General features: G+C 47.0%; 1 protein-coding gene across 4 annotated transcripts in view; it reads right to left on the reverse strand.

Moving 5' to 3' along the window:
• Positions 1 to 22989, reverse strand: part of TRIM35 (tripartite motif containing 35) — a 43825-nt gene extending 20836 nt beyond the window's left edge. For 2 of the 4 annotated variants that reach the window (XM_047759657.1, XM_047759658.1), the window contains exons 1-4: positions 22451 to 22989; positions 13844 to 13939; positions 10645 to 10875; positions 7150 to 7268 (exon numbers count right to left, since the gene is read on the reverse strand). In XM_047759657.1, coding sequence (XP_047615613.1) covers positions 7150 to 7268; positions 10645 to 10875; positions 13844 to 13939; positions 22451 to 22885 — 881 coding nt within the window. In that variant the 5' untranslated portion in view covers positions 22886 to 22989. Of the gene's footprint in view, positions 1 to 4755; positions 5770 to 7149; positions 7269 to 8016; positions 8040 to 10644; positions 10876 to 13843; positions 13940 to 22450 lie in introns of those variants that run through there. The other 2 variants (XM_047759654.1, XM_047759655.1) reach the window with 2 other exon arrangements.
• Between the last annotated feature and the right edge of the window lie 3337 nt (positions 22990 to 26326).

Here is a 26326-nt window from a genome sequence, read left to right on the forward strand (position 1 = left end):
TCCACTTTGTTTTTTCCCCTGTTTTAAACCCCTGGGGTTAAACATTTAAACAACAAAAAGCTAAATCCACCAGTTGAACTGACTGCATGAGAATATCCATGAAAAGCCACCCTCTTAAGGGGAGGAAATTATTTTAATAACATCCTTTATTTTGGGTTTTTTCCTCTTACTGGGTTGCTTAGAAATACAGATCTAGCGTGTCTGCTTTTAAATTACAGTGTATTGGAGGAACCAGAATATACTTGAAAACAGAATACTGCTGTGCCTAAAGTCCCTCTGGAAGGATTTTTTTATGGTACCACGATTGTCCACAAAGAAGGGAGCTGAGTGTTTGGGTAGAAGTGGAAGAGATGGTTCTAGTACCTTTTGTACCTTTGGAACTTGCAGCCATATAAATGGATGATCTACTCAAATGACACACAAATTAGAGACCAACTGTCTTTCTGTATTTGCTGCATGTCTGTATGTATAAATCTTATTCTTCTCATAACCATTTTCCCGTGTGATTGAAATTTTTCATAAACGTCAGTTCCATGTGTACATCCTTGTTATAGGTTTCAAGAAATTAGAGCACTCCAGTCATTTACATTTAGCTAATTTATATCTCTCAATTTCCTTTGAGATTTTTAACATGGATTATAATGTCAACCTTCAAAATCTCCCCACTTTCTGAAGAATTAGCCAACAGGTAGCATGTCTATATTATGTTTAGGATAAATACATGGCATTCGTACCTCCCAAATTCCCTCATTTAATCCCCGTGACAGCCAGGGGTAGGAACCCTAATCCTCATTTAGATGAAGGAGCAGAGGCTCAAAGGTACAGGTAGTTCATATATTACAGTCAGCTCTGCTCACCACTGTACCAACAATGCAATACGGTCGGTATTTGGATGCCAGAATACAGATTTCAGCTTTGGGCTGCTTTTTCCTTACCATAGATGATGCTGAGCTCGTGGAACTTTCAGGGACAGCGTGCCTGAGCTCTGAGCACACTCTCAATTATGTTACACCCCAGCAGCACCTGTGGATTCGGGGTTGGGGAGCCTGATGTGGGAGGTCTCCGCACAGGGAAAACAGGCAGCTGTACCAGGCAAGGGCCCTCCCAGCAGAACGGATGATGTCATTGGCAGCAAGCAGCCCTGGGCAGATCTCAGAAGGTACCACTAAGCCGAGGACAGAGGAAGGCAAATAAGGGATGGGGACTGCAGGCCAAGCGACAAGAGGCAGCCCCAGAGATGTGTGAGGGCCCATGGATGCCAAGGCTGCGCAGAGCCATAGGCAGGGCTCCCTAAGGAGCTGGGACGATCCCAGCATGACCACTTCACTAAAGTGGACTCATTAACTGGGGGTTCATAAGAGACTCTCACCACTCTGATTACGAGACAGAGGAGGAGATGCCGAGTGACATTTCAGCCTCCAGGGGCAGGAGGAAGCAGGGAAGGAGACAGCCATCATACATTCAGTTCTGACCACAAAGTATCTGATGGCTGATGTGGAGGTGACGGGGGGTCAGAGAGGTCAGTGGGGGAACCTTAGGTACCTTCTCTGAGGCCCCCAAGCCTGCCTCCAGGAGCTGCCATTACAAAGCACTCGCCAGGGCACAAGCACGCGGCCTCAGACCTTTATGAAGTGGGATGATCCCTGTTTTTATAGATGAAGAAGTGAGCTCAGGAAAAGAGTGGCCCATGAGACACAGCATGTGAGTTCAGGACCAATGTGACCACAGGAGACAGAATAATAGATGTTGGGGACTCCAGGGAGGCAAGGCACCCAGGCTGGTGGGAGCCTGTGAGGAAGACAGGTTGCTCCAGGTAGAAGCAGAGCTGGAAAACAGTGAGCTGGGAATATTGCCCAGAAGTGCCCCTGGGCAGGTGGGAGAGTTCACTTGGGTGATGGGGTGAGACTGGTGGACATGTCTCTTTTAATAGCAGGTGGGATGGACTGAATGGTGGGAGAAGCTGGAGGAGGGGCAGCTTCCCAGGGTGGGGATGGGGGACAGTGCCTCTATCCTGATGTTGTAATGTACAGGAGAGTGAAAGGCAGGTGACCAAGAGAGGGAGGCAAGGGCAGAAGGGTTCAAGGGCAGAAGGGACACACTCTTGGACTAGGGCTCCTTGTCAACAGGACAACTGCCCATGCCTGAGCCAAATCTAGAACTTGGAATCTACTGGCTTAGGGGAAGTGTCAGAGATAAGAGTTCTAGGAAATACAAGCAACAAAAGGAAAAATAAACTGGATATCATCAAAATTAAAACTTCTGTGTTTCAAAGAACATCTTCCAAAGAGTGAAGACAACCCACAGAATGGGAGAAAATGTAAATCATATATCTGATAAGGGATTTGTATCTGGAATGTATGAAGAACTCTAGCAACTCAATAGTAAAAAGACAAAAAAAAAAAAAAAAGAAAGAAAGAAAAAGAAAATGGGCAAAGATCTGAAGTAAGTTTCCTAAGAAGATATACCAATGGAGAAGAAGCAAATGAAAAGATGCTCAGTATCACTAGACATCAGGAAAATGCAAGTCAAAACCACAATGAGATACCACTTAACGCCCACTAGGCTAAGTTAAAAGACAGACAATAACAAGTGTTCATAAAGATACAGAGCAACTGGAATGCTCATACCCTGTTGTTAAGACAATAAAATGGTACCGCCACACTGGAAAACAGTCTGGCAGTCCCTTTGAAGGTTAAAAAGTGTTCCTGTGTGATCCAGCAAACCTATACCTAGATACATTCTCATTAAAACAAAAAACATATGCCCACACAAAATCCTGTATCCAAATGTTTCCAGCAGATCATACTGGCAAAAAATAGAAACAATCTAAGTGTTTCCACCAACAGAAGAATGGATAAATAAAATGTAGTATTATCCAATAATAAAAATAAAAATAATTGAATATTTGCTACAAGGTGAATGAACTTTTGCTTAGGAGAATACCGAAAAGAAAATGTCAAAAGAAAAAGTGGGCTTTAGCTTAAATATTTTTTATTTTGGTAAAAAGGGGTCTAGGTTATCCAAATTATCCTGTTTAAAAAACCTCTTCCAACATCTCAGGTGGAAAGGAAAAACATTTTTAAAGTTTACAACAACTAACAAAATAATTTGAGGTCACGATTATTAAGTAGAAATTATACTTGATGGGCTAGATAAATACTTTATTGTAGAAAGTGCACACTGAACTCAGACAAGTTGGCTCCAAAGTGCCTTGAGCTTCTGCTGAGTCCCTGAGCCTCTAGAAGGGCCTCAGTTCACACCTGTTCACCAATATCCTCACCTCTCCTCCACACCAGGTCCCCTTCACTCAATGCCATATCCTACATGCCTCCCTGTGGCCACCACGGACATACGTACACATCACATTTATAACCAATTTTCAGTTATGAATCCTCATCTCTGTTGACAATGCCCACTTCTGTGAACCAGGGGACACAAACGGAGACAGTTTTATGAGTCCTCAGTCAGGAAAATGCCCCATGAGAACACGGCTCCTCTGAGAAAATATCTCCTCCTGAGAAAATGCTCTCCAGGGATGAGAAGCGTTGATAATTAAAAACTCTCTGCAGGCATATGTGAGGAAGAAAAAGTGGAGATACAAGCCTGCAGGCATGGCAGAGGGAGGAGAAATCAGGATGAAAATGCAAAAGGCAGCAGACAGAACAAGAGGGAGGCTGAGGTCAGCAAGGGGCACTGGAGCCCCTCCCTCCTCCCTCCTGGCACCTCCCAGGACCACCACCCGGGGACCACCACCCGGTCCCCATCCTTCTCCCCTCTTTCCCTCCCTTCTGCACTTTTGTGAGAAGAATCAGAAGAAGGTCCTTCACATGATTACAGAAGCTTATCACCTCCCAGGCCTACAATCTCATCTGCAGATGAGAAAACTAAGGCCCAGAGAGGGAACAGGTCTAAACCACAGTCTTTAAATTGTTTTTGTAAGTGCTTTGGAACCTCCTTTGAGAGGAAGTTGTCTAAGACGTGTAAATCAATAAATCGGAGTTGATCTGGTGAGCAGTGTTGCCCCAACCCCCCAGCCCTGCAGGGCCCCAGGGAGGCCGGAGGAGCAGTACTCAATATGAGTGTAAAGTGATAAACAAGTCGGGCCATGGGTCCTGCCCAAAGCCATGGTGATGATCCTGTATTAACTATACTTTCTTCTTTTCTGTAGCCTTTTTTTTTTAGGGCTGTGCCAGCAGCATATGGAGATTCCCAGGCTAAGGGTCAAACTGGAGCTGCAGCTGCTGGCCTACGCCACAGCCACAGCAACGCCAAATCCAAGCCACGTCTACAACCTATACCCCAGCTCACAGCAACACCAGACCCTTAACCAACTGAGCAAGGCCAGTGATCAAACCTGCATCCTCATGGATACTAGTTCCCATGATGGCAACGCTTCTTTTTTGGTATTCTTGATGTTTTGGCATCTGGGACTTCACTGGCTGGCAAATTCCTGGAGACAGCAAACAACTCCCCCATAAGCACATCTTTCAAATGCCTCCAACCTTTTACGCAGAGCTATACCCCAACCACCTCCTGTATCAGACTCTCACAGGGCTCTACACTCCCCCTGCCCTAAGATCAGACTAGGACCAAGATCAGACAACTAGGGGCAGCCCCAGAGCCCATCAAAAGTACTCAAACTTGCTGACTGCCTACTTGGGCCCTACCTGGCCTCCTCCTCCCCATGGAAACCACAGTAATCCTCCTGCCCAGGCTTTCCCCTCACCCCCTCCGCCTCCTAAGGACCCTGGTCCCCCCCCCCCCAGGGGGTCCCCTCTCCATGGCAGGGCACCCCCTCCTGGGAACTGTAACAAATTCCTTTCAACAGCAGTCCTCCCAGAGTCTGCTGGCCTCATCACAATAGGAAAATGATAAAACCAACATTTTAAAAACAGACCCATTCTATAAGCAAACATTATCCCTAGCAGTCTGAGAATGTGGATTAGAAAATTCACATCCAGGGGATGCCACAACTCTGACAAAAGCCTGACCAGGGAGGTGTCCCCTGGATGGCTTTCCAAGGTGGGTAGAGAAGGGAGCAAAAATGAGGCAGGAGACGTGGGCCTGGAGCCACGAAAAAGAACAGGAGAGGTCAGTATGAAGGTTCTGGCAAGAAGGCAGGTGGCAGAGAGGTACCAAGGCGAGTGTGGCTTTAGGAAGAGTCAGAAAGCAGAGCGGACCAGGGCGGGCCTCAGCCGTCCAGCTCCTCCTTGACGGTGATGCGCAGTGGGCAGATACGCAGGGGTTCTGGGGGCCCGTCACCCCGTGATCCGCCCACGTAAAAGTAGGGCCGCACCTCCCCGAAGCGGGCGTGGAAGGTGTACAAGTGGCAGTGGCGCTCCGCGTCGTAAAAGGACAGCTCGCCCTCCTCGCACTCCAGCTCCACGCGCAGGCGGCGCGGGATGGCCGGGACCAGGGGTGATGTGGCGGGGTCTGAGGTCACGCAGTGGTCGCCGTCCACGCCCCGCGTGCGGCACACATACCAGAAGCCCGAGCGTGTGTCGTGGTAGCAGCTGTGCGAGCGGCCCTCTGAGCCCGCGTCCTGGCGCCACCGCACCACCCCCACGCGCCAGCTGGGTAGCGTCCCCAGGTCCACCTCCCAGGCGTGCGAGCCCTGCGACAGGACGCAGGAGCCCAGCAGGCAGGGGGCTGACGGGAAGCGCTCGGGGTTCTCCACCTGGACCCGGTAGTCTTGGTTGGTGACGCTGGTGAGGTCATCGGACACAGAAAGCCAGCCGGCTGCGGTGTTGGGATCAAAGCTGAAAGGCACTGGGTGCAGAGTGGGAAGAGGGTGCAGGAAATCAGCAAACCTGAGGACCAGCGAGGCCTCCAGGCCCCCTAAACCCACCACCATGTTTCACCTGGCTCAATGCACAGAGGGGGCTGCCCCGCGCAGGGACAGGGGTGGGGGGTGGGGGCCTGCTTATGTTGAATTGTGCCCTCAAGAAAAAGCTGTGTTGAAGTTTTAACCCCGCAACTCAGGCGGTGACCTTAATTGAGAATGAGGTCACTACAGATGTAATTATTTAAGATGAGATCAGACTGCAGTAGAGTGGGCCCTAAGTCCTACATGACTGTCATCCTTAGGAAAGAGAAGAGATACAGACTGGGAGTGGGGGTTGGGGGGGAAGCCCCATCATCTGTGATGCTGGGGGCACAGAGCAAAGTGCTGCTGCTGTCAGCCAACATCTGTCAGCAAATACCAGAAGTCAGAAGAGGAAAAAGGACCCTCCCCTACAGGTTTCAGAGGGAGCAGAGCCCTGCTGACATCATGGTTTTGGACTTCTAGCCTCCAGAACCCTAAGAATAAGTTTCTATTATTTTAAAGCATCCAGTCTTCTGTCCTTTGCTGTGACAGCCACAGGAGACCCATGCAGGCAGGGATCCTGATGCTCACATGACACCTGCGAATCTTAGAAAAGCACATAGCATGCCCCTGGGTCACTGGCATTTCTCCCTGTAAAATCACGCCTCAGTGTGGGCTACTAGTACGAAGGTACCATAGACCAGGGGGCTTAAACAACAGACATGCATTTCTCACAGGTCTGGAGGCTTGAAGTCTGAGATCAGAGGACCAGTATGTTCAGGTTCTGGGGAGGGCCTCTTTTTTGGTTTTCAGATGGCCACCTTCTTGCTGTGTCCTCACATGGAGGAAGGAGAGGAACAGAGGAGGCCGTCTCTGTGTGCCTCTTCTTAAAAAAAGGGCACTAATCCCATCATAGGGCCCCAACCTCATGACCAGTTCTAACCCTAATCATCTCCCAAAGGCCTTGCATTCAAATTCCATCACGCAGAAATTATTGGCTTCAGCATATGAATTTGGAAGGGGACACAGACATCAGTCAACAGCACAGGATAGAGTGACTCGTGTGGGGGAACCACCTTGAGAGATGTGACCTTGAACTGAGCAGCTCTTTCATTACATATACAATACGGTTCTGAAGAGAAAGGGAAGCCAGTTTCTCTTTCTGTTAAGAGGTGGCCAAGTGTCAGGACCCAAAAACGGAAGGCATTCCGCTAGGTGGGGTTTGGGCAGGGGGGTAAGAGGAGAATAGGGCACAGGGACCAGAATAAAAAAGGCTGGAGAAGGGACCAGCACAGGGAGGAGGAGGGCTGATGGGGCGGGACACTGCCCGGGCCTCTGCTCACCAGATTCGACACACATGACCATCTTCCTCCAGACGCGGTACTGCAGGGAGTCCAGGTACTTGCAGACGTCGATGAGCATGCCGGGCTGGACGGGCTCTGGCTCCATCGTGCAGAAGAGGCTGGGAAAGGGTAGTTGGGCCTGGTGGGCAGGGCCAGGGCCGAGCATCCTGGGCCTAACTGGGTCAGCTGGAAACAGGATCCCTTGCCTCAGGGCCTAAACTCCCTGGGCACCTCCCTGGACTGGGCTCTGATGGGTGCCAACTGGGATAAATATAAATAGAAAGTTCTCAGACATGGTTCCCATCCATGTGGGCAGAAATCACGCTTAAACATCAGCCCATAGGACATTTAAGTTGGAAGGCACCTTAGGGGTCCATTAGCCCCACAGTCTGAAGGTGTCATTAGCCTTTGCTTAAATACCTCCTGTGACAGGGAACTCACTACTGCTCAAAGCCCTCTCGTCCATCTTAGTACAGCTCTGACTGCAACACAGCTCTTTCATATTCATCCCCATGAACCAACCATCAACACAAGCCAGCATGTCCTGAGGCTGTCAGAGGGAGGGGACCCACCAAGAAACAGGATTAAATGCTGGGCTGACCCCCCCAGAGGACTACACGTCTCATGCAGGAGGGCACTTGCTCTCCCCACACAGTGGTCATGCTCCACACTCAGGAAAACACTGCACCAGCGCAAACTAGAAGTGGGTGCCTTAAAAGTGTGCTCTTCACCTGGCTGGTCCCACTGCTCCCTCTGCATTGCACCCAGACGGCCTCATGACCTGCCTGGCCCTAGAGCCACTGGAATTTGCACCCTTCATGGTTCTGCCTCCTCCTCCCCTTCCCTGCACCACTCTTGGCAACTTACCGACGTTTCCGGCTCTTATGTTTCTGAGAAAGAAAAAAAAAAAAAACAGAGATACAAACAGAGAAAACACATACATTTCTGAGGTCAAAAGGAGCCACGTACCCCAGTTCATGGATCAGAAGACTTACTATTGCTAAGATAGTAATACCTCCCCAACTTGATCTACAGATTCAGTAAAACTCCTATTAAAATTCCAGCTAGCTTCTTTGCAAAAACTGATAAACTGATCCTAAAATTCATATGGAAAGTCAAGGGACCCAGAATAGCCAAAATAATTTTGGGAAAGAAGGGCCAAGCTGGGGTCTCACACTTCAGATTTCAAAACTTATTAAAAGCAACAGTAATCAAGACAGTGTGGGAATTCCCATCGTGGCACAGCGGAAATGAATCTGACTAGGAACCATGAGGTTGTAGGTTCGATCCCTGGCCTCACTCAGTGGGTTAAGGATCTGGCGTTGCCATGAGCTGTGGTGTAGGTCGCAGATACAGCTTGGATCCTGCATTGCTGTGGCTGTGGCATAGACTGGCAGCTGTAGCTCCGATTTGACCCCTAGCCTGGGAACCTCCATATGCCGCAGGTGCAGCCCTAAAAGAAAAAAAAACAACAGTGTGGTAGTAACATATGGACTGACAAGTAGATCAATGCTCACTGACAGTCTAGAAATAAACGCTCGTACTTAATGTCAATTGGTTGCTGAAAAGGGTGACAAGACCATTCAAAAGGAAAGGAATGGTCTTCAACAAGTGGTGCTGGACGCTGAGGGAAGCAGGGAGGGGCAATACGGGAGGGGCAATAAAGGGGTAGAGGAGTAAGAGGTATAAACTATTAGGTATAAAATAAGATACAAGGATATATTGTACAACGTGGGGAAGATAGCTGATATTCTATAACAACTATAAATGGAGTGTAACCTGTAAAAACTGTGAATCACCATATTGTATACCTGTCACATATAACACTGTGCAGCAATTATACTTCAATTTTAAAAAAAAATGGTGCTGGGACAACTCGGTATCCACGTGCAAAAGAATGAAGTTGAACTTCCTACCTCTCACTATATACAAAAATTAATTAATGTAAATCAAATACTTAAATATAGAGATAAAACTATAAAACTCAGGACCTTGGCTTTGGCTATGGTTTCCTAGATGTGATACCAAAAGCACAAGCCGCAAAAGAAAATGTAGATAAACATAGGACTTCCTGAAAATGAAAAACTTTTGTGCGTCAAAGGATGTCATCCAGAAAATGAAAAGATAACTCACAGAATGGGAGAAAATACTTATAAATCATATATCTGATAAAGGTCTAGTATCCAAATTATATAAGAACTCTTATAATTCAACAACAACAAAAAACAGCAACCCAAGTTTTAAAATGTACATTTCCCCAGAGAGGACACACAAATGGCCAAGAAGTACATTAAAACATCATTAGCCAGCAAGCAACTGCAAATTAAAACCACAATGAGACACCACTTCACACCCATTCAATGGCTATAATAAAAGAAACAGGTCAGTGTTCCCAAGGATGTAGAGAAATTGCAATGTGCATACACTGCTGGTGGGAAGGTAAAATGCTGCAGTCTCTTGCCTAAATAGAGGCTATTTCTACTCCTCCCCAACCCCCTCTCCAAAGACTCCCCTTTCGAAACAAGATAGTTCAGCTCTTCTCCAAGTAAAGAAGATACTGCACTATTCTGACTGATTTCCAAACTAGCTTCCATGTTACAGAAACTTCTCCCTAAAGACCCAGTGACTCCTAGGGGACAAGGGGGCAGGGGCAGGGCGTGTGAAATCGATACAAGGAGGAAAAGAAAATGAACTCAATGTTCTTTTTTAAAAAGAGAACAGTCATCCATAGAGAATACCAAAACATCATACTGAAATCAAACAATTTAAATAATCACATAATTTTTAAAGTATCTCATTTTGTAGTCTTCGCCATCCCAGCCTAACCAAGAGCACTTTCTAGTGGGTACCTGGCATGTACCCAAGACTGCCAAGGTCACGAAGAGCAGGGAAAGAATAAGAAGCTATCACAGAGCAGAAGGGACCAAGAAACAGGACAACCACCTGCAGTGTGGGACCCTGGACTGGATCCAAGAGCAGAAACAGACAGTAACACAAGGCCTGGTGAAAACACAGAGTCTGGGCTTTAGTTAATAGCAAGGCACCAATGTTTATCTTCTAGTTTGGACAGATGGGCAATCTGGTAATGTAAGGGGTTAACAATGGGAGAAACTTGGTCAAGGGGTGGGGGCACTCTGTACCATCTTTGCAACTTTTCCATAAATTAAGAAGTAGTCCTAAATAAAAATGTATTTTAAAAGTACTCCACTGTACTAAGAAGGAGTCCAGAGAGAAAAGACCAAAAGAGAAAGAGTAAGCCTAAGAGGGAAGAAGAGAGCAGAGGGGAGAAGAGAGGTAGGAATGGAGAGGACCTCAGGTCTTGTTTTAAAGTTCCTATGCCTCCTGACACAAGCCGAGCACCTCATCGCTAAGCTCCTCGGACCCGAGCCAGAAGCCAGCGGAAGGCTGGAATGGCCAGGGCCATTGGTCTCAGGCTCCCCAATGGTCCCTGAACATCTGGTCCCCATCCCTGAATGCGGATGCTGAGCTCCTCACCATGAGAAAAGAAATGTCATCCTCTTTCATCTCCACCTGCAGCCGCTCGACCTCATGGGCCAGAGCCTCCATGTCTTCTGCGAGCTGCTTCATCTTCTCCTCTGCTAGAAGCTGCTTCTGCCTCGCCTCCTCGGCCATGGCATCCAGGATGGCCTGCTCCTCCACTCTCAAGAACTCCCGGAGCTTGTCAAACTCCTGCCGGATCCGCCCTTCCAGCCGGGCAGCCTCCACCTGCAGCCAAGAGCGGAAGGAGCCAAGCTCAGCCATCACTCAGCCCACTGACTCCCCAATTTTAAAGGAACTCCATTTGTGAAAGGAATCACACGTAGGACCTCAATAGGTAAAATACAGTTGCAGCTTTCTCAGCACGAATTTATAAATTTAAATTCATTTATTTTTCCTTTTATGACTGCACCCGTGGCATATGAAAGTTCCCAGGCTAGTGGCTGAATTGGAGCTGTAGCTGCTGGTCTATGCCACAGCCACAGCAACGTGGAATCTGAGCCACATCTGGGACCTACACCACAGTCACGGCAACACCGGATCCGAGTTGCATCTTCGACCTACACTGTAGTTGGCAGCAATGTCAGTCCCTTAATCCACTGAACAAGGCCAAGGATCAAACCCACATCCTCACGGACACTACGCTGGGTCCTTAACCCACTAAGCCACAACGGGAACTCCCTAAGTTTAAATTTAAAATAAGTCAGAATGTTTTGATAAATTAAAAAAAACAAAACAAAATCACAGCTTAGAGTTGACAACTGTAGCCCTATAACGTCCTCGATGTACAATACTGTGTACCTTGTTTAGACTGCAATAGTGAGGGAAATTCTGACTCACACAAAGGAACTGTTGCAAACAGCAATGATTCTTCAAAATTATTTGCATTTCAATCTTGGGACTTCAAATTTGTCTGACAGAGAAGCTTACCAAAAAGAATGGTAGAAAGTATTTATTTATTTATTTACTTACGGTACTTACTTTCTTTTTTTTAAGGCTGCACCCACAGCATATGGTGATTCCCAGGCTAAGGGTCCAGTTGGAGCTGTAGCCACTGGCCTACTCCAGAGCCACAGCAATAAGAATTTGAGCCACGTCTGCAACCTACACCACAGCTCATGGCAATGCCAGATCCTGACACCAGGGATCGAACCCATGTCTTCATGGATACCCGCTGGGTTCGTTAACCACTGAGCCATGAGGGGAACTCCCAGAAGTATTTGTTTTAAAACTGAGTCATTAATAATAAGCACACTTCTAATCATAACTAGTATTTAAAGTAACAGTTTAAACAAAATCATAAATGTACTCAAAGAAAAAGCAGAAAAGTATTTCTCATCTTGGAATGAGAAAGACCTTTCTGACCACAATGAAACTGAGAAGCCTCAAAGAAAGAATGAGGTAATTGGATACATGTAAAAATAGCAACTTTTGCATGGCAAGAGACTACTAGTAAAGTTAAATAGATATATACAGTTCCATGATGCTACTGGAAAAAACAACTTGAACTGTAGGCTCTAGCCATTGCTGGTTAGTAACCCACATCTTTGGATTGAGTATTTAATATGGCTCTGACAATATGATGACAAAATAATTCACTAAAAAAGGGAAAATAGGTAGCCCAGGGGATTAAGGATCCAGCATTGTCACCCCTGTGACTTGTTGCTGCTGCTGGGGCATAGGTTTGATCCCTGGCCTGGGATCTTCTGCATGCCACAGGTGCAGCCAAAAAAAAAGAGAGAGAAAATAACCAAAAAAGGGGGAAATGACTCATTGTTAAAGAAATGACAAACAAGGAAAAAATATTACCAACATATATGACAGATTGTTATTATTCTTCATATAGAAAGTGCTCTCATGAATCCACTAAAAGACAAGTATTCCAAGAAAAAGAATGTGAACATTCACAAAAGAAATGCAGATGGATGTTATACTTGTGAATAACCAAAGAAATGTATACGAAGAGGGATGGGGAGTTCCTGTTGTGGCTCAGTGGTTAACAAATCTGACTAGGAACCATGAGGATGCAGGTTCGATCCCTGGCCTTGCTCAGTGGGTTAAGGATCGGGTGTTGCAGTGAGCTGTGGTGTAGGTCACAAACACAGCTTGGATCCTGCATTGCTGTGGCTGTGGTATAGGCTGGCGGCTACAGCTCCAATTGGACCCCTAGCCTGGGAACCTCCTCATGCCACGGGATCGGCCCCAGAAAAAGCAAAAAAGACAAAAAAAAAAGAGGGATGGCATTGTTGAAACAGGCTAAAAAGACTGATAACGTGTGGCGGAAGAGTAGAGTCTAGGATTCTTATCACAGAGTAGGCAGGAAAAAACAGCCAGCGCAAAGTCAACTCCAGCCACCCTCACCACCAGTAGTGGCAGCTTCTCAATAAACAGGTAAACACCAAACTTTCACTTCTCATCCACCTGGATTGACTGGATTAAGAGGAAAAGCATTAATCAAGCTGGAATCCTAGACTCTGCCACGTGAGGATTCCACACCTCCCGGGATGGACAGGGCTGTCATATACCCTGGATATCCCCACTGTATCCCACACCAGGCCAGCCAGGCAGCCAGCAAGGCCAAGCTTGGAAGGAGATGAAGCTGAGGAGCTGGATGAGGGCCTTGGAGGCCATGGTGAGGAGCCTGGACTGTACCGTGGATGCAGTGGAAACTACTGGACAGTTTTAAGCAAAGGAGTGACACAACTGCTCCATTTTTCTACAAGGTCAGTCCACTCCACAGATCCTGAACTGCAGGACATAAATGGAAGAATGGCACCCATGTAAGAGGCCAGGGAGAAGTGACAGTGGTGACCTGGACCAGGATGGTGGCAGTGGAAGGGGAGTGTCAATGGCCAGGATGCATCCTAGAGACAGTGGAGGTGGGGAACGAGAACACAAGCATTGCTGGCTTGAACACCCAGGCAGGTGGTGCATGCACTGTGGCATGTGCCATTAGTTGGAAATCACAGTGCCCATGGCGCAGGGGGCTGGTGACGCTGCTCTGTGGCTACTGGCATGGCTATGCCAGGTGTCTAAAGAGGCCACACAGCCACATTCAGCATCCCAGGGCATGGCTGTGCCCAGCCATCAAGGCTGGAGAAGACCAGACCCAGTCCCCCACCCCCCTCGCCTCTTCCTTGCCCCCTGACCGCCCTGGGCATCCCCATCTCCCCACTCAGCCCCAGCACTCACTCACCTGATTGTGCTTCACGATGGCCTCATAGGAACGCCTCATGGCCCAGAAGGCCTTGGCTTTCTCCAGCAGCGCATGCTCCATGTTCCTGCACTTGGCCTGTGGTAAGGGATGAGGAGGAGAGGAGGCAAGTTAGGGCATAGGGAGGGGATGGCACACAGCCTCACAGCGGGAGCTCCACTTCACCGTGGGTACCACTAGACCACATTTACTAAACCTGGTCCATCCAAGCAACGTGGGCGGGAGGCAAGGGGAAGAGCATAGTCCTGACTTTGAATCCCAGGTCCTATGGAAAAAGGGCACCAGACACCCTTTAACCTGATCCCTTTGTTTGTACCCAACACAGATGGGGAGACAGGGCCAAGGAGGTAAAGGGACTGTTCCCTCCCAGGCTGGTCACAGGACAGCACAGAGGGCGTCCTGCTCGGCCTAAAGCTGGTACGTACTAGGCTGTGAACCTGAGCTGCGGGCCCAATGGAAAGACAATAGGCTCCCTGACTTTATGAACCACTGATCTGTGGTCATGGAAGAACAGGCCTGATTACAAGTTGATTGAGTTCTTCCCACAGGGCCTGATCTAAACCACAGCTGCCCCTTGGATTTGTTCCAGGCCCCCAGTCACTGAAATCTAAGGATGCTCAAGTCCCTTATGTGAAATGCCATAGTGTTTATTTAAAATGCTATGTAGGTAGTTGAAAGTACAAGGTAAATGCTATGTAAATAGTTGCCAGAGTGGCAATTCATGTTTTGTTTTTTGGGGAAATTTCTGGAATTTTTTTCTTTTGCTTTTTAGGGCTGCACCCAAGGCATATGGAAGTTCCCAGGTCAGGGGTCAAATTGAAGCTATAGCTGCTGGCCTACACCACAGCTCACAGCAACTCGGAATCCTTAACCCACTGAGCGAGGCCAGGGATCAAACCCGCATCCTCATGGATATTAGATCTCTTTCCGCTGAGCCATGATGGGAACTCCCCCTAGTTTTTTTCTCCAGAATATTTTTGAACCCCCATTGGTTAAACCCACATCTATGAAACCTGCAGATACTGAGGGCTGACTATACACATATCCCCGCCTTAGTTAACAGTGCTTGGATCATGTGAAATACTTTAGTCAGTAGATTCAAATACTTCTTTAGTTTTTGTTTTTTAAACTTTAAGCATTGTTCTGATCTCCTGGGACTCCAAGAGGGACCACTGCTAGTTTGGGGTTGGATTCTGATCTTTTTAATCCAGAGCCTTTTTCTTTTTTTAAAACTTTATTTTATAATGATTTTTATTTTTTCTGGACTTCCCATGTGGCTTGAAGCATAACTACTTGGTGCTAAATTTTCTTTTTAAAGCCTATTTAATTTATAATGTTGTACCATTTTTCTGCTGTACAGCAAAGTGACCCTCTTATACATATATATACATTCATTTTTATCTTCTTTTCCATCATGGTCTATCCTAGGAGACTGGATATAGTTCCCTGTGCTTACAGTATGACCTTGTTGATATTTGCTATAAGTTTTTTGTAGATATTATTAATCAGATTAATGACATCCCTTTTATGCCTAGTTTGCTATACAATTTTTTTCAATCACTCAAGGACACCAAATTTTACCACATGAATTTTTTTTTTCATCTAATGACATCATCATGTTTAAGTGTCTCAGAATTGGATTGTTTTCTTATCCAGTGGAACAGCTTTTGCCATCGAACAGGAGTGCTTAATGAAATTACCAATACATTGCTTTAAATCTACCTTCTCTTCCATGCTATTTGTCCTGCTTGCTCAATGTCTTTTTTTTTCTATTTCTTCCTGTTTTTTTTAGATTTACTATGCTTTTCTTTTTTACTTTTTTTTTTTAAATACTGTCTTTCCCAGTCTATTCACTTCTTATTCCACTTTCTTCCCTTGTGTGGTTTTTTCCCCTTGGTGCTTGACCAACAAAACACTACAGGTAAAATGGGTGAATTCAAATGAATCTAAACAATAAACTTTTCCTGTTTGCTTTTGATGTTCTGACTCTGACACTAAACACACTTCAGGGACCTGCATGGAGTACAAGGAGTGCCTGAAATAGCAGAGGCTGCTGAACCACTGATGGAGGCTCTGGTGCGAGGAATAACATGGGTCATCACTGCCCTGGGTGGAGCTAAGTGGCCCGGGACACATCTGGAGTGTCACCCAGGCCCCAAGCCCAGCAAGAGAGCTCTGATTTTAGCTTCAAATCATAACATTCAAGATGACTTAAATTATAAACACACACAAAACAGGAAGTTTTTATTTACACTAAAGGATTCAGAATGTGATTATACAGAATACACAGTTTTTTATTAAAGTTACACATTGATTCCTTAAGCAGAAATTTCAACAACACGTTAATAACCCAAGATTTTACAAAACTATTTTATCCCAAACATCCATTAACACAGGTGCTACATGATGTAACAGAAAGTGGGAAAAGTGCAGGTAAGACAGTAAATATCAGTTCCCAAGACCCGCACAGTGCCCTTTCTAGTACTTAGCAAAGTACTAGAGCTGTGTCTGCTTGGCAGCCCATGTCAGCTTTTCTGTCCTCTTCGGCCCCACGTACACCTCTGCTTTGGACTGACTGCCACCTACTTCAACCAACTCTCCCAATGTGGCCTTGAAAGCCTGGCTCCACTCCCTTCATGTCCTCCAGAAAGCTGCCTTGATCTCCCCAGAAGGGTTTGGACACCTCCGCACTGTGCTTCCCACACTACATCATTGCCTCACCTTCCCAGAAAGGCTGCAGGCTTCCTGGGGGTGGGTCTTCAGCAGGGTGTTCTCACCTCGCACAGCAGCCCAGAAACCGCAGATGGAATGATGAAGACTTGCTCTGCAAAGGGAGAGCCTACTGCATCCACTGCACATCCCCAGGTCTCAGCACAAAGTAGTTGCTCACCTAACTACTTGGCTGGTCAACAAAATACACCAGATGCCTACATTCTCTCCCCTACACCCCATGGCCTCCTGTACCCAGAGCTAGGAGCCCCGATCTGTACTTCATCATGGTCACTGACCACTGTTGAGAACTTGGGCAAAAGCTCTCTCTCTTAGGCACTCTGGCTCCACACCTCAGAGGCATGAAAGTGCCCAGAGTCTCTCAAATTCCACCATAAAGTGAAGAATACCGTTCTCCCTATCCATGCTTACCTAGCCCATTACCAGGAATTCCTAGCATCTGTTTCCAGTTCATGCATGTCCCTTTTTCCTACATATGTCAAACATTTGTTTTCTGGCAATTGAAGTAGCAGCTAAGAGATCTGGCACGTGGCCACCCCGGTCCAAATCGCAGCTCCTCCACTCAGTAGCAGGTGATCTTGAGCAAGTTCCTTCACTTCTCAGCAGCTCAGTTTTCTCACCTGGCTAAGAGGGAAGAGAACAGCAGCCAGCTCAGAGGGCGGCTGTGACAATCCAACAAGTCAAGCCACGTTCAGTGCTTACAAGAGTGCACCAGGTATGTGCTGGCTCGTCTTACTATTAATCGCCACTTAGTGCCAAGTAACTAAACTCCCCTACTGGTTTATTTTTCAGGTTTCTTGTTTTTGCTGTTCTTGTTGTGCTTTTAACAGGGCCAAACCTGCACCATATGGAAATTCCCAGACTAGGAGACTAATTGGAGCTACAGGTGTTGGCCTACACCACAGTCTTAGCAACGCCAGATCCGAGCCATGCCTGTGGCCTTCATTTCACCACAGCTCATGGCAACGCTGGCTCCTTAACCCAATGAGCAAGGCCAGTGACTGAACCTGCATCCTCGTCGATACTAGTCAGGTTCATAACCTGCTGAACCACAAGAGGAACTTCCTATTTCCCAGGTTTCTTAAATGGACAGCATGAATCCATTTGCGACATGCTCAGATGCCTTTCTTCTCCAACTCCAGGCCAGGCTCCCTTTCTTCCTTTCCCTCTGGTGCCCTCCTTAAGAAGCAGGGGTCTACCATGGTGCCTAGTGCTGGGCTCCGTAACTCAGGAGTCTCGATGGGCAGTATTCCTAAGACCCCACAGTGCCCCGGGGCAAAGGCCTTGCAGACAGGCAATAAACATCTTCCAGCGCAACTTGGACCTGGGAGGGCCTGGATCATAGGGAAAGATCCAGAACGGAGGTGAGTAGTTAGGAAAAAAGGGAAAGAATTAGAAGGGGGAAGATTTAAGAGGTGCCTGGAAGACATTTCCATTAGGCTTGGCTAGACTGATTCTAAGAAGGTAACTCCAGAAGGGGAAGAGGCCGGGGCTGGGGCAGGAAGAGGGTGGAAGGAGGACAGAGAATGGACATTCTGTCAGTCCAGTGGGATGGAGAAGAAAGGGATCTGGACGTTCTGGGCCCTGGGCCTGGTGGACGCTCGGGGCTGGTTTGCTTTGAAGAGGGAAACCAGGCCAAACGCTGGACTGAGAGTCAGGAAACCTGAGTTCGAATCCTAGATACACTCAGTTTCACTCTCTGTGACTGGCAGGGAGAAACATCACAGCATTTCGCCAAGTTTTCGTTTTCTCATCAGTGAAAGGTAATCACCTCCTTACAGTCCCCTTGAAGCTCTTGAGTCTTCGTACTGGGGGGATTTGCAAGTTTTCCGTGAATGTTTTAAATTAGTGTTTTCATTCAATGACAACCTAAAAAAATACTAAGGTAAATTCATTCCAAGTCACGTGATGAACAGTGCTGACACACGCCTTCGGCGCCTACACCTTCAGAGCCAGCCATAGATAGTTTGTTGACAGATTCTGGCACCAGGCTATACTACTTTCCTTTTCTTGGCCGAATGAGGAAAGAACAGAAATACACTTCACAGGTGGAGGATGCATCTAACCCAAATGAAGACCAATTACATCACAGGGAAGTTTCACAGTCTTCCAACAGGGAAATTTTGGCTGGTAAATCAAGTAATCACTGGGAACAAGGTGAAGAGGCATCACAAGTATTGTGAGACGCCTCGGAGCCCCCGCAAAAGAGCTGTAGTTTCAGCAAAACAAAATCTTCTAACTAGTATTTTAACTAGAATTGCACTGACTTTAGTTTTGTATGTTGTCTGTAAACCTCTTTTGGTTTTGGTGCCCAGAGGTGGTATAAGCCAAAGGGGTTTACACTGGTTTTGTGGAAGTTCCTGCTGTGGCACAGTGGATCAAGAATCTGACTACAGTGGTTCACATCTCTTCAGAGGTGTGGGTTCGATCCCTGGCCTAGGGCGAAGGATCCAGCATCACCACAGCTGTGGTAAAGGTCACAGTTGTGGCTCAGATTCAGTCCCTGGCCCAAGAACATCCACATGCCATGGGTGCAGCCAAGAAAGAAAGAAAGAAACAAACAAACAAACACTAGTTTTGTGTTTATGTGTAAGGAAGATGGTAACATAATTTAAGTCACACTATTGGAATATTTTTTCCTTTACCAGGAATGAGTACATTGTTCAAGTTTCAAATGTCCACAAAGAGAGGAATGGATAAAGAAGACGTGTTACATACATACAATGGAATACTACTCAACCATAAAAAAGAGCAAAATAAGGCCATTTGCAGCAACATGGATGGACCTGGAGATTATCATACTGAGTAAAGTAAGTCAGACAAAGATAAATATCATGTGATATCACTTATACGTGGAATCTAATTTAAAAAATGATACAAAAGAACTTACAAAACAGAAACAGAGTAAAGATTTCAAAATCAAACTTATGGTTACCAAAGGGGAAAATGGCAGGGGGGTATGAATTAGGGGTTGAGTAACATATTCACACTACTACACACGAAACTGATAATTAACAAGGAACTGCTGTATAGCACAAGGAACTCTACTCAATACTCTGTAATAACATATATGGGAAAAGAATCTGGAAAAGAATGAATATATGTATGTATGTGTAACTGATTCACTTCACTGTACGTACACCTGGAACTAACACAACACTGTAAGTCAACTACAGTCCAATAAAATTTAAAAAATAAAAAAACAAAAAAACCAAAGTCTATGACCAGAGTAAGAGCGGAACAAGAACCCATGTGAGGTCTACGGTAACTGCTCTGACTTTGGGCAAGTTGCTTAAGCTCTCAGAGACTAGGTGTCATTGTCTGTGAAACGGGGAGAACAGTACACACCTGAGTAACAGCCCCCTCCAAAGATCTCCATGTCCTAACCCCTAGAACCTGGGAACATGAGACTGCATATGGCAAATGGGACTTTGGCGAAGTGATTAAAACATGGATTTTAAGATAAGGAAAATATCCAAGGGTCCTTATAAGAGGAAGGCAGCAGAGTTAGACAACATGACAACAGAAGAAGTTGGAATAATGTCCTTTCGAGATGCAGGAAGGGGCCTTCGAAAGCTGGACAAGGCAATGAAATAACTTCTCTCTTAGCCTTGAAAGGCAGGGAGCCCTGCCAACACCTTGCTGTTTGGACTTCTGAACTCCAGAACTGGAAGATAATAAATCTGTGCTGTGTTAAACCACTAAATGGCTTATGTGGAAATTTATTATAACAGCAATAAGAAACTAATATACAACCTCCTAGGAGTTCTGTGAAGATTAAATTTATTGACAAGTAAACACCTCAGAGCAACTGGTACATAGTAAGTGCTCAAAAAGTGCTGGCTGGCATGATTATTATTTTTGCCAGTTTCCTTATATGGTTGCAAAAGTCGTCTTTCTAAAGCACATCACAAAACCCCTGTGGAAAAGTTTTTGGGGGGGGTCCCCACAGCATGTGAGGGAAGCCCCTTCAGCTCCTTCTCACCTCTCAGCCTCCCCACATCATTCCCCCAACCCCCACCAACCATCCAGAACTGCTAACACCTCCTCATCCCTCAGGTTTCTGCTTGAAGCTCCTTGAGGTATGAATGACTGCCTAGCTGATGTCCTGAAGTATCCCCAGGGCCCAGCAGTACAAGGCATCTGCTGAATAAACAGAGTCATTAGACCGTCTGCCTGGCACTAGGTTCACTGACCTTGAATCCCGCGGCTTAGCCCAGACCTGAGGGTCCTGCCTTAGTGCTCTTGGCCTTGACCCCTACCCCTCTTCCTGATCTAAACCTCTGCCAGCTCCACAGTGCTTTGTCATGACTTGGTCCATGGTGACCCCTACCTTGACCCCAGCCCCCAGAATGCCCAGCACTTACTTCAGCTGTCCCAAATCAGGACCTGGCGCTCCTGCCAGGGGAAATGAGAAAAAACATTGCTGAGGACCACTGTTAAACAAATAAGGGGACAGCAGTTATAGGCTTATCCTACTGCTGAGCTACTGTGGTGTTCAAAGGAGCATGTTGCTGACCTTCCCCTCCACTTGAACTCTGTCAAAATATATATCAACTGTCAACTTTGGACATTTCTTAAGAAAGACATGAAAACAGAGTAAAACAGTGGCTGGAGACCAGGCACTCAGAGTCCTTGCAGTGCCCCCTTTGGAATATACTCACCTTCTTACCAGCTAACCAGTGTTCTCCAAACTATGGGTCTAGCCTATGTATTAGCAGGTGATGAAATAAATTAGTGTTTCACACTCTGTGCAGGTTTTATTTATTTATTTACTTATTTATTTAGGGCCACATCCGCAGCATCTGGAGATTCCTAGGCTAGGGGTCCAATTGGAGCTGTAGCTGCCAGTCTAAGCCACAACCACAGCAACAGAGATCAGAGCAGTGTCTGCAACCTGCACCACAGTTCACAGTAACGCTGGATCCTTAACCCACTGAGCGAGGCCAGGGATCAAACCCAAGTCCTCATAGATGCTAGTAGGGTTCCTTAACCACTGAGCCACAACAGGAACTCCCATGTGCAATTTTTAAAATAAAACGACACCAAGTGTCTAAGCACAACAGACATTTTCACAGAACTTTTGTTACAACTGATACAGAGCACCATACATTCATATGGCTGTTCTGGGTTATAACGGAAAAAATATTTACTATGGGCCAGCTAAGGTCAAAAGATCTGAAAACTGAGCTAGCGAATCCTTATTTCCTGATCACTTTTCCTTCATGTTACTTTTGCCCTGTTAAGTGCTTCTTTATTTATAGCCACTTAAACTCTACTCATCGGAGATGTCTAGAGTGATTCAGAACAGTCCAGCTGGCCTGGGCCCAGAGGCCTCCCCACAGCTACACAATACATGGGGCCACCTCGAGAAGGAGGTGACCGATGTGGGGAGATCTAAAGACTCCACATCCCTGGCCAGGTCTTGTGGTCCTGCGCCTTTACCCAGACTGTGCCAAGTTTCAGGGTTGCTGGGCTTACCCACACCTATGCTTCTTCAGGGGCGTGGGCTACACCCAGCGGGTAGAAAGGGGGCGGCGTGGTCCCAGCCCTTCAGAGGTGGGCGGGGTTGTCTTGAGAGCTTCCTACTGTAACCCCAATTCTCACATCTCCTGTTGACATTCTCTCCCCTCCCCTCTTAGGTACGCAAGAGCGGGCCTTAACGAAGAAGGCAGCCTCTGTAGGTTACCAGCGTCAGGGAGCGGGGGTCCCGAGAAGGCACCAGCAAGCTAGCAGTAAGAGGGGCAGAACCGAGCACACACTGCTCTGGCAGGCGGGAGTGCAAGGGTAGCAGAGTCAGGGTGCTGGGTTCCAGTCCACGTGCGCCCTCAGCCACCTCCCTCACGCGACCTCGCTTACCCGGAAGTCGTGGGCAGTGTCCTTCACCGGCTGCACCCGATGTCCCTGGTGCCGGGGGTCCGCCTGGCACGAGCAGCAGAGCAACTCCTTGTCGTCGAGGCAGAAGAGGCTGAACTGGCCGCGGTGCAGGCGGCAGAGGCGCGGGGAGCGGTGGCCGGTCCAACGCGCGCCCTCGGCCTCCTCGCGCAGCAGCTTCTCCACCAGGTTGTTGAGGGTGTGGTTGGGGCGCAGGTCGGAGGGAGCCGCGCGGTCCTTGCACACCGGGCAAGTGGGCGCCACCTGCACCTCCCAGCAGCGGGTCACGCACCCGCGGCAGAAGTTATGGCCGCAGCGCAGAGTCACGGCGTCGCGAAACGGGTCGTAGCAGACGGCGCAGAGCAGCTCCTCCTTGAAGGAACGGGAAGGCCCGGGGGACACGGCCGGGCCAGGCTCCATTGCCGGGTCTGCGGGCTCCAACGCCGGCAACTTTCACTCACGCCCCTCCCACCTGCCTCGCGGCTCCCGGATCTTGCGGAGAGGGGCACACAGCCCCTTCCGCTCGGGAGCACTGAGCGACAGCAGAGCCAACCAATAGCGCACAGGGCGTAGTAGGGAGACTCCGCCCAGTTCCGGTCGGCGCGGGGCGGGAGGAATCCCGGAAGAGCGGGGCGGGGCCTGTATGCGCCGCAGTTCCCGCCATTCCCTTGTTGGCCCGCTAGTTTTAGCTGGGAAGTAAGTCCCCTTCCAGTCTGTGGGGTTCCGAGTCACTGAAACCTACTTCCGATTTCAAATGGGAAATGAAGTCTAGGAGCCTCTTCGTCAACCAATCCCCGGAAATCTCAGGCATGTGAGGTGGGAGGAGCCAGAGCTCTTATTTCTGGTTCCGAAGTGGAGTCTACCTTACCTGGTCGTTAGCGTGTCCACTACTTGCAGTGCTATTTCGAAGATCTTTGCCCACTCTTGCATTAGTTGTTTACTTATTTTGGCCAGTTTTGTGCTTGCCCCCTGGGGTGAGGCAGAACCGAGTGAGAGAAAGGGGCCCTGGAGGACCTCTGAGAAGACCCCATTCTTATCCCGTGGTTGAATAAGTGGGCAAGTCACAGTCTTTCCAACCTATGTCCTCGAGAGTGAAACGGAGATCAAGGACGTCTGCAAAGTTATCTATGGGAATTAGCATCCAGGCTGAATTCTTCATGCCAGTTACAGCAGGCGTGAGGCTCTCCAACTCCCCGGTCCTGCCACAGGTTGACGTAGGATTCTTTTCCCCTGACACACTTTCATTTCCGGTTTCCGTTGGAAGACAAAGTCCACATGGCTCAAGTTCCTGTATGGGAGCGGAGACTGCATTTATAAGACTTATTTTTCAAGGATGTTCCTATGATAAACAGCTTGGGAAGACAGAAATAATGTCTCCTTCCAGGCAAAGATCTGGCAATCTGACTCCTCATTATAAAAGATTCATTCAGGTTCCCTAAGCTTCCTCCTGTGGCCCACAGGTTCCCAAAAGGCTTGTGGGAATTAAGGGTCAAGAAACTGGCCCAAGTGACTATAATCTGACTACTACTTTTGCTGTTGGATTAAACTATCCTTTGTCTCTGACCCAGAATTCTTATCTACCAGCATTCCTAAGACTGTGGCATGCTGACTTGGAATACTGAGAGAAAAAAAAAAAATGTAAAACATAAAAGTTGAGAATTATGTTTTGTTTCTTGGACAAAACTGAGGACTTAAGCCCAGGACACAGTATGTCACTCTGAAAGACTGCTCCAAAGAGGTAAGAGAGGGGCCAGGATATACTGGAGTTCTTGCAACAAAGACCAAGTTGTTGGAATTTCAAAAGATTAATTAAAAAAAAAAAAAACAAACAGACATCTCAAGTTAAGGAATTTTACACTTTTCTGTGTATGGGAATTTCCAAGAGTCTGGGCTCGCTGAAATCCTTTGATATGCACCTCAGCATTCTGGGGCCAGTATCCTGTGGTTTTTCATCCTGAGTTTCCTCAGGCCCTGTCAGAAGCTGGCTGTAGCCGTTGACTGCTAGATGGCATCCTCTTTTGATCCTGAGTTCCTTCAGGGCTCATCATCAGGGCAGCATTGATGTGATGGCTTGATAGCTGCAACATCCCTTGTTTACTGATATGGCGCACAACATTTTTTTCATTATGCATGTTAGCATGCAAGTAGGCCAAAATCTTGGGCCCTTGATAGTTCTAGACAATTTCCTTCCAAACTTTTAGTCAGAATAGCCCTTTTCCCACAATACCACGGAGATGGATGCCACCAATTCTTACTGCGTTCTGCAGTGTTTCTTATGCATGGTCAGTGATCCTCCTGCAATCACCTGGGCTTTCTAAAAGCACAGATTCTTGAACGTACTTTTATCTACTTGCCTCTTTGGGGAAGGGGCAGGAACCTACATTTTTCACATGCCCTCCAGGTGATTCTCAGGTACACTAAAGTTTGAGACCAATTAATTGCTCTAGATCTACTCATCTAGTTGGTCTCCAGCTATGCTTATTGGTTCAAAAATTAACCTTAGAGGCAATATCTGGAAAGGCCACAAGATGGGGCTAATAACCCCACATTCTAGGCACTCCTCTGGAGTATCTAGTTTCTCCTAGTCTCATTTTCTTTCACTCTTTTTTCTGTATGTCCCAGTTGCTCTGTGAATATGTTTTGCTATCTGTTTCATGCCATTCATATGATTTTCTTTGTTCGTTTTGTTGTTTTTTTCCTAGGACTCTTGAGTAGGACCACAAAACAAAACAAGAGTAAAGAGTTGACGTTCCGGTCGTGGCACAGTGGAAACGAATCCAACCAGGAACCATGAGGTTGCAGGTTCGATTCCGGGCCTTGCTCAGTGGGTTAAGAATCCAGCGTTGCCATGAGTGTAGGTCGCAGACATGGCTTAGATCTGGTGTTGCTGTGGCTCTGGCGTGGGCCAGCAGCAACAGCTCCGATTAGACCCCTAGCCTGGGAACCTACATATGCCGTGGGTGTGGCCCTCAAAAGCCAAAAAAAACCCCAAATGTATTGCTTTTTTTTTTTTCTTTAAGAAGAATACAAAGGTTACCGTCAAACCAATAAGGTCCTCCAGTCTTTCTGGAAATCCGGAAAAGACTTGGTCCTATTCCAAGCCACACCGGGGCCAGGGGCAGCCTGGGGCATGACCTAGGGCATGTTATTTTACTTTTCTTACTTCCTTTTCCTCAACCGTTAAAGGAAAGATTGGACTAATTGCTTCAAATTCTTACTAGCTCAGACACTCTGGACTTTTTTGATTCTGTGCATAATTTCAGGAAAGAGGGTGACTAAACCTTACACAGAGACCAGGAAAGAGAAGTCTTGGTGATTGTAACTAATGTGTCACCAGCTTCTGTTTCTTCTTCCAGTAAGAATGGACCAACTTCAGAGGCCCTGAAATGCAGTAGAATTTCAAATTCCTCTGTATACCAGCTAAACTGTTGCGAAAGCCCACTGCTAGTTCTTCCTATTGTAACTTGCCTCACCCCATGCCCGGGCATATTTGTCAGGCACTGCTACATTTCTAACCCCGCTGCTAGTAACACATACATTTATGTAAGAAAAATATTGCTAGGTGCAGAAAGAGCAGCTTTTTTTTTTTTTTCTTTCTTCTTTTTAAAAGCAGTTGACTGAAAAGTGGCTATGAAGTAAAAAGCTGTTTGTTAGATTAGATAAAAGGAATCCATTTTAAATATAAACCTACAATTAAGTTGAAAGTAAAAGGATAAAAAAGATACACCATGCTAACATGAATCAAAGACAGGTGGAGTGGCCCTATTAATATCAAAGTAGATTTAATATCAAAGAATATTATAAGAATAAGGAAGATGACTGCTGTACCTGACAGTTGCAGCGCTGACAGTAGCAAGAACC

This window comes from Phacochoerus africanus, chromosome 15 (assembly GCF_016906955.1).
Source record: "Phacochoerus africanus isolate WHEZ1 chromosome 15, ROS_Pafr_v1, whole genome shotgun sequence".
Lineage (NCBI taxonomy): Eukaryota > Metazoa > Chordata > Mammalia > Artiodactyla > Suidae > Phacochoerus > Phacochoerus africanus.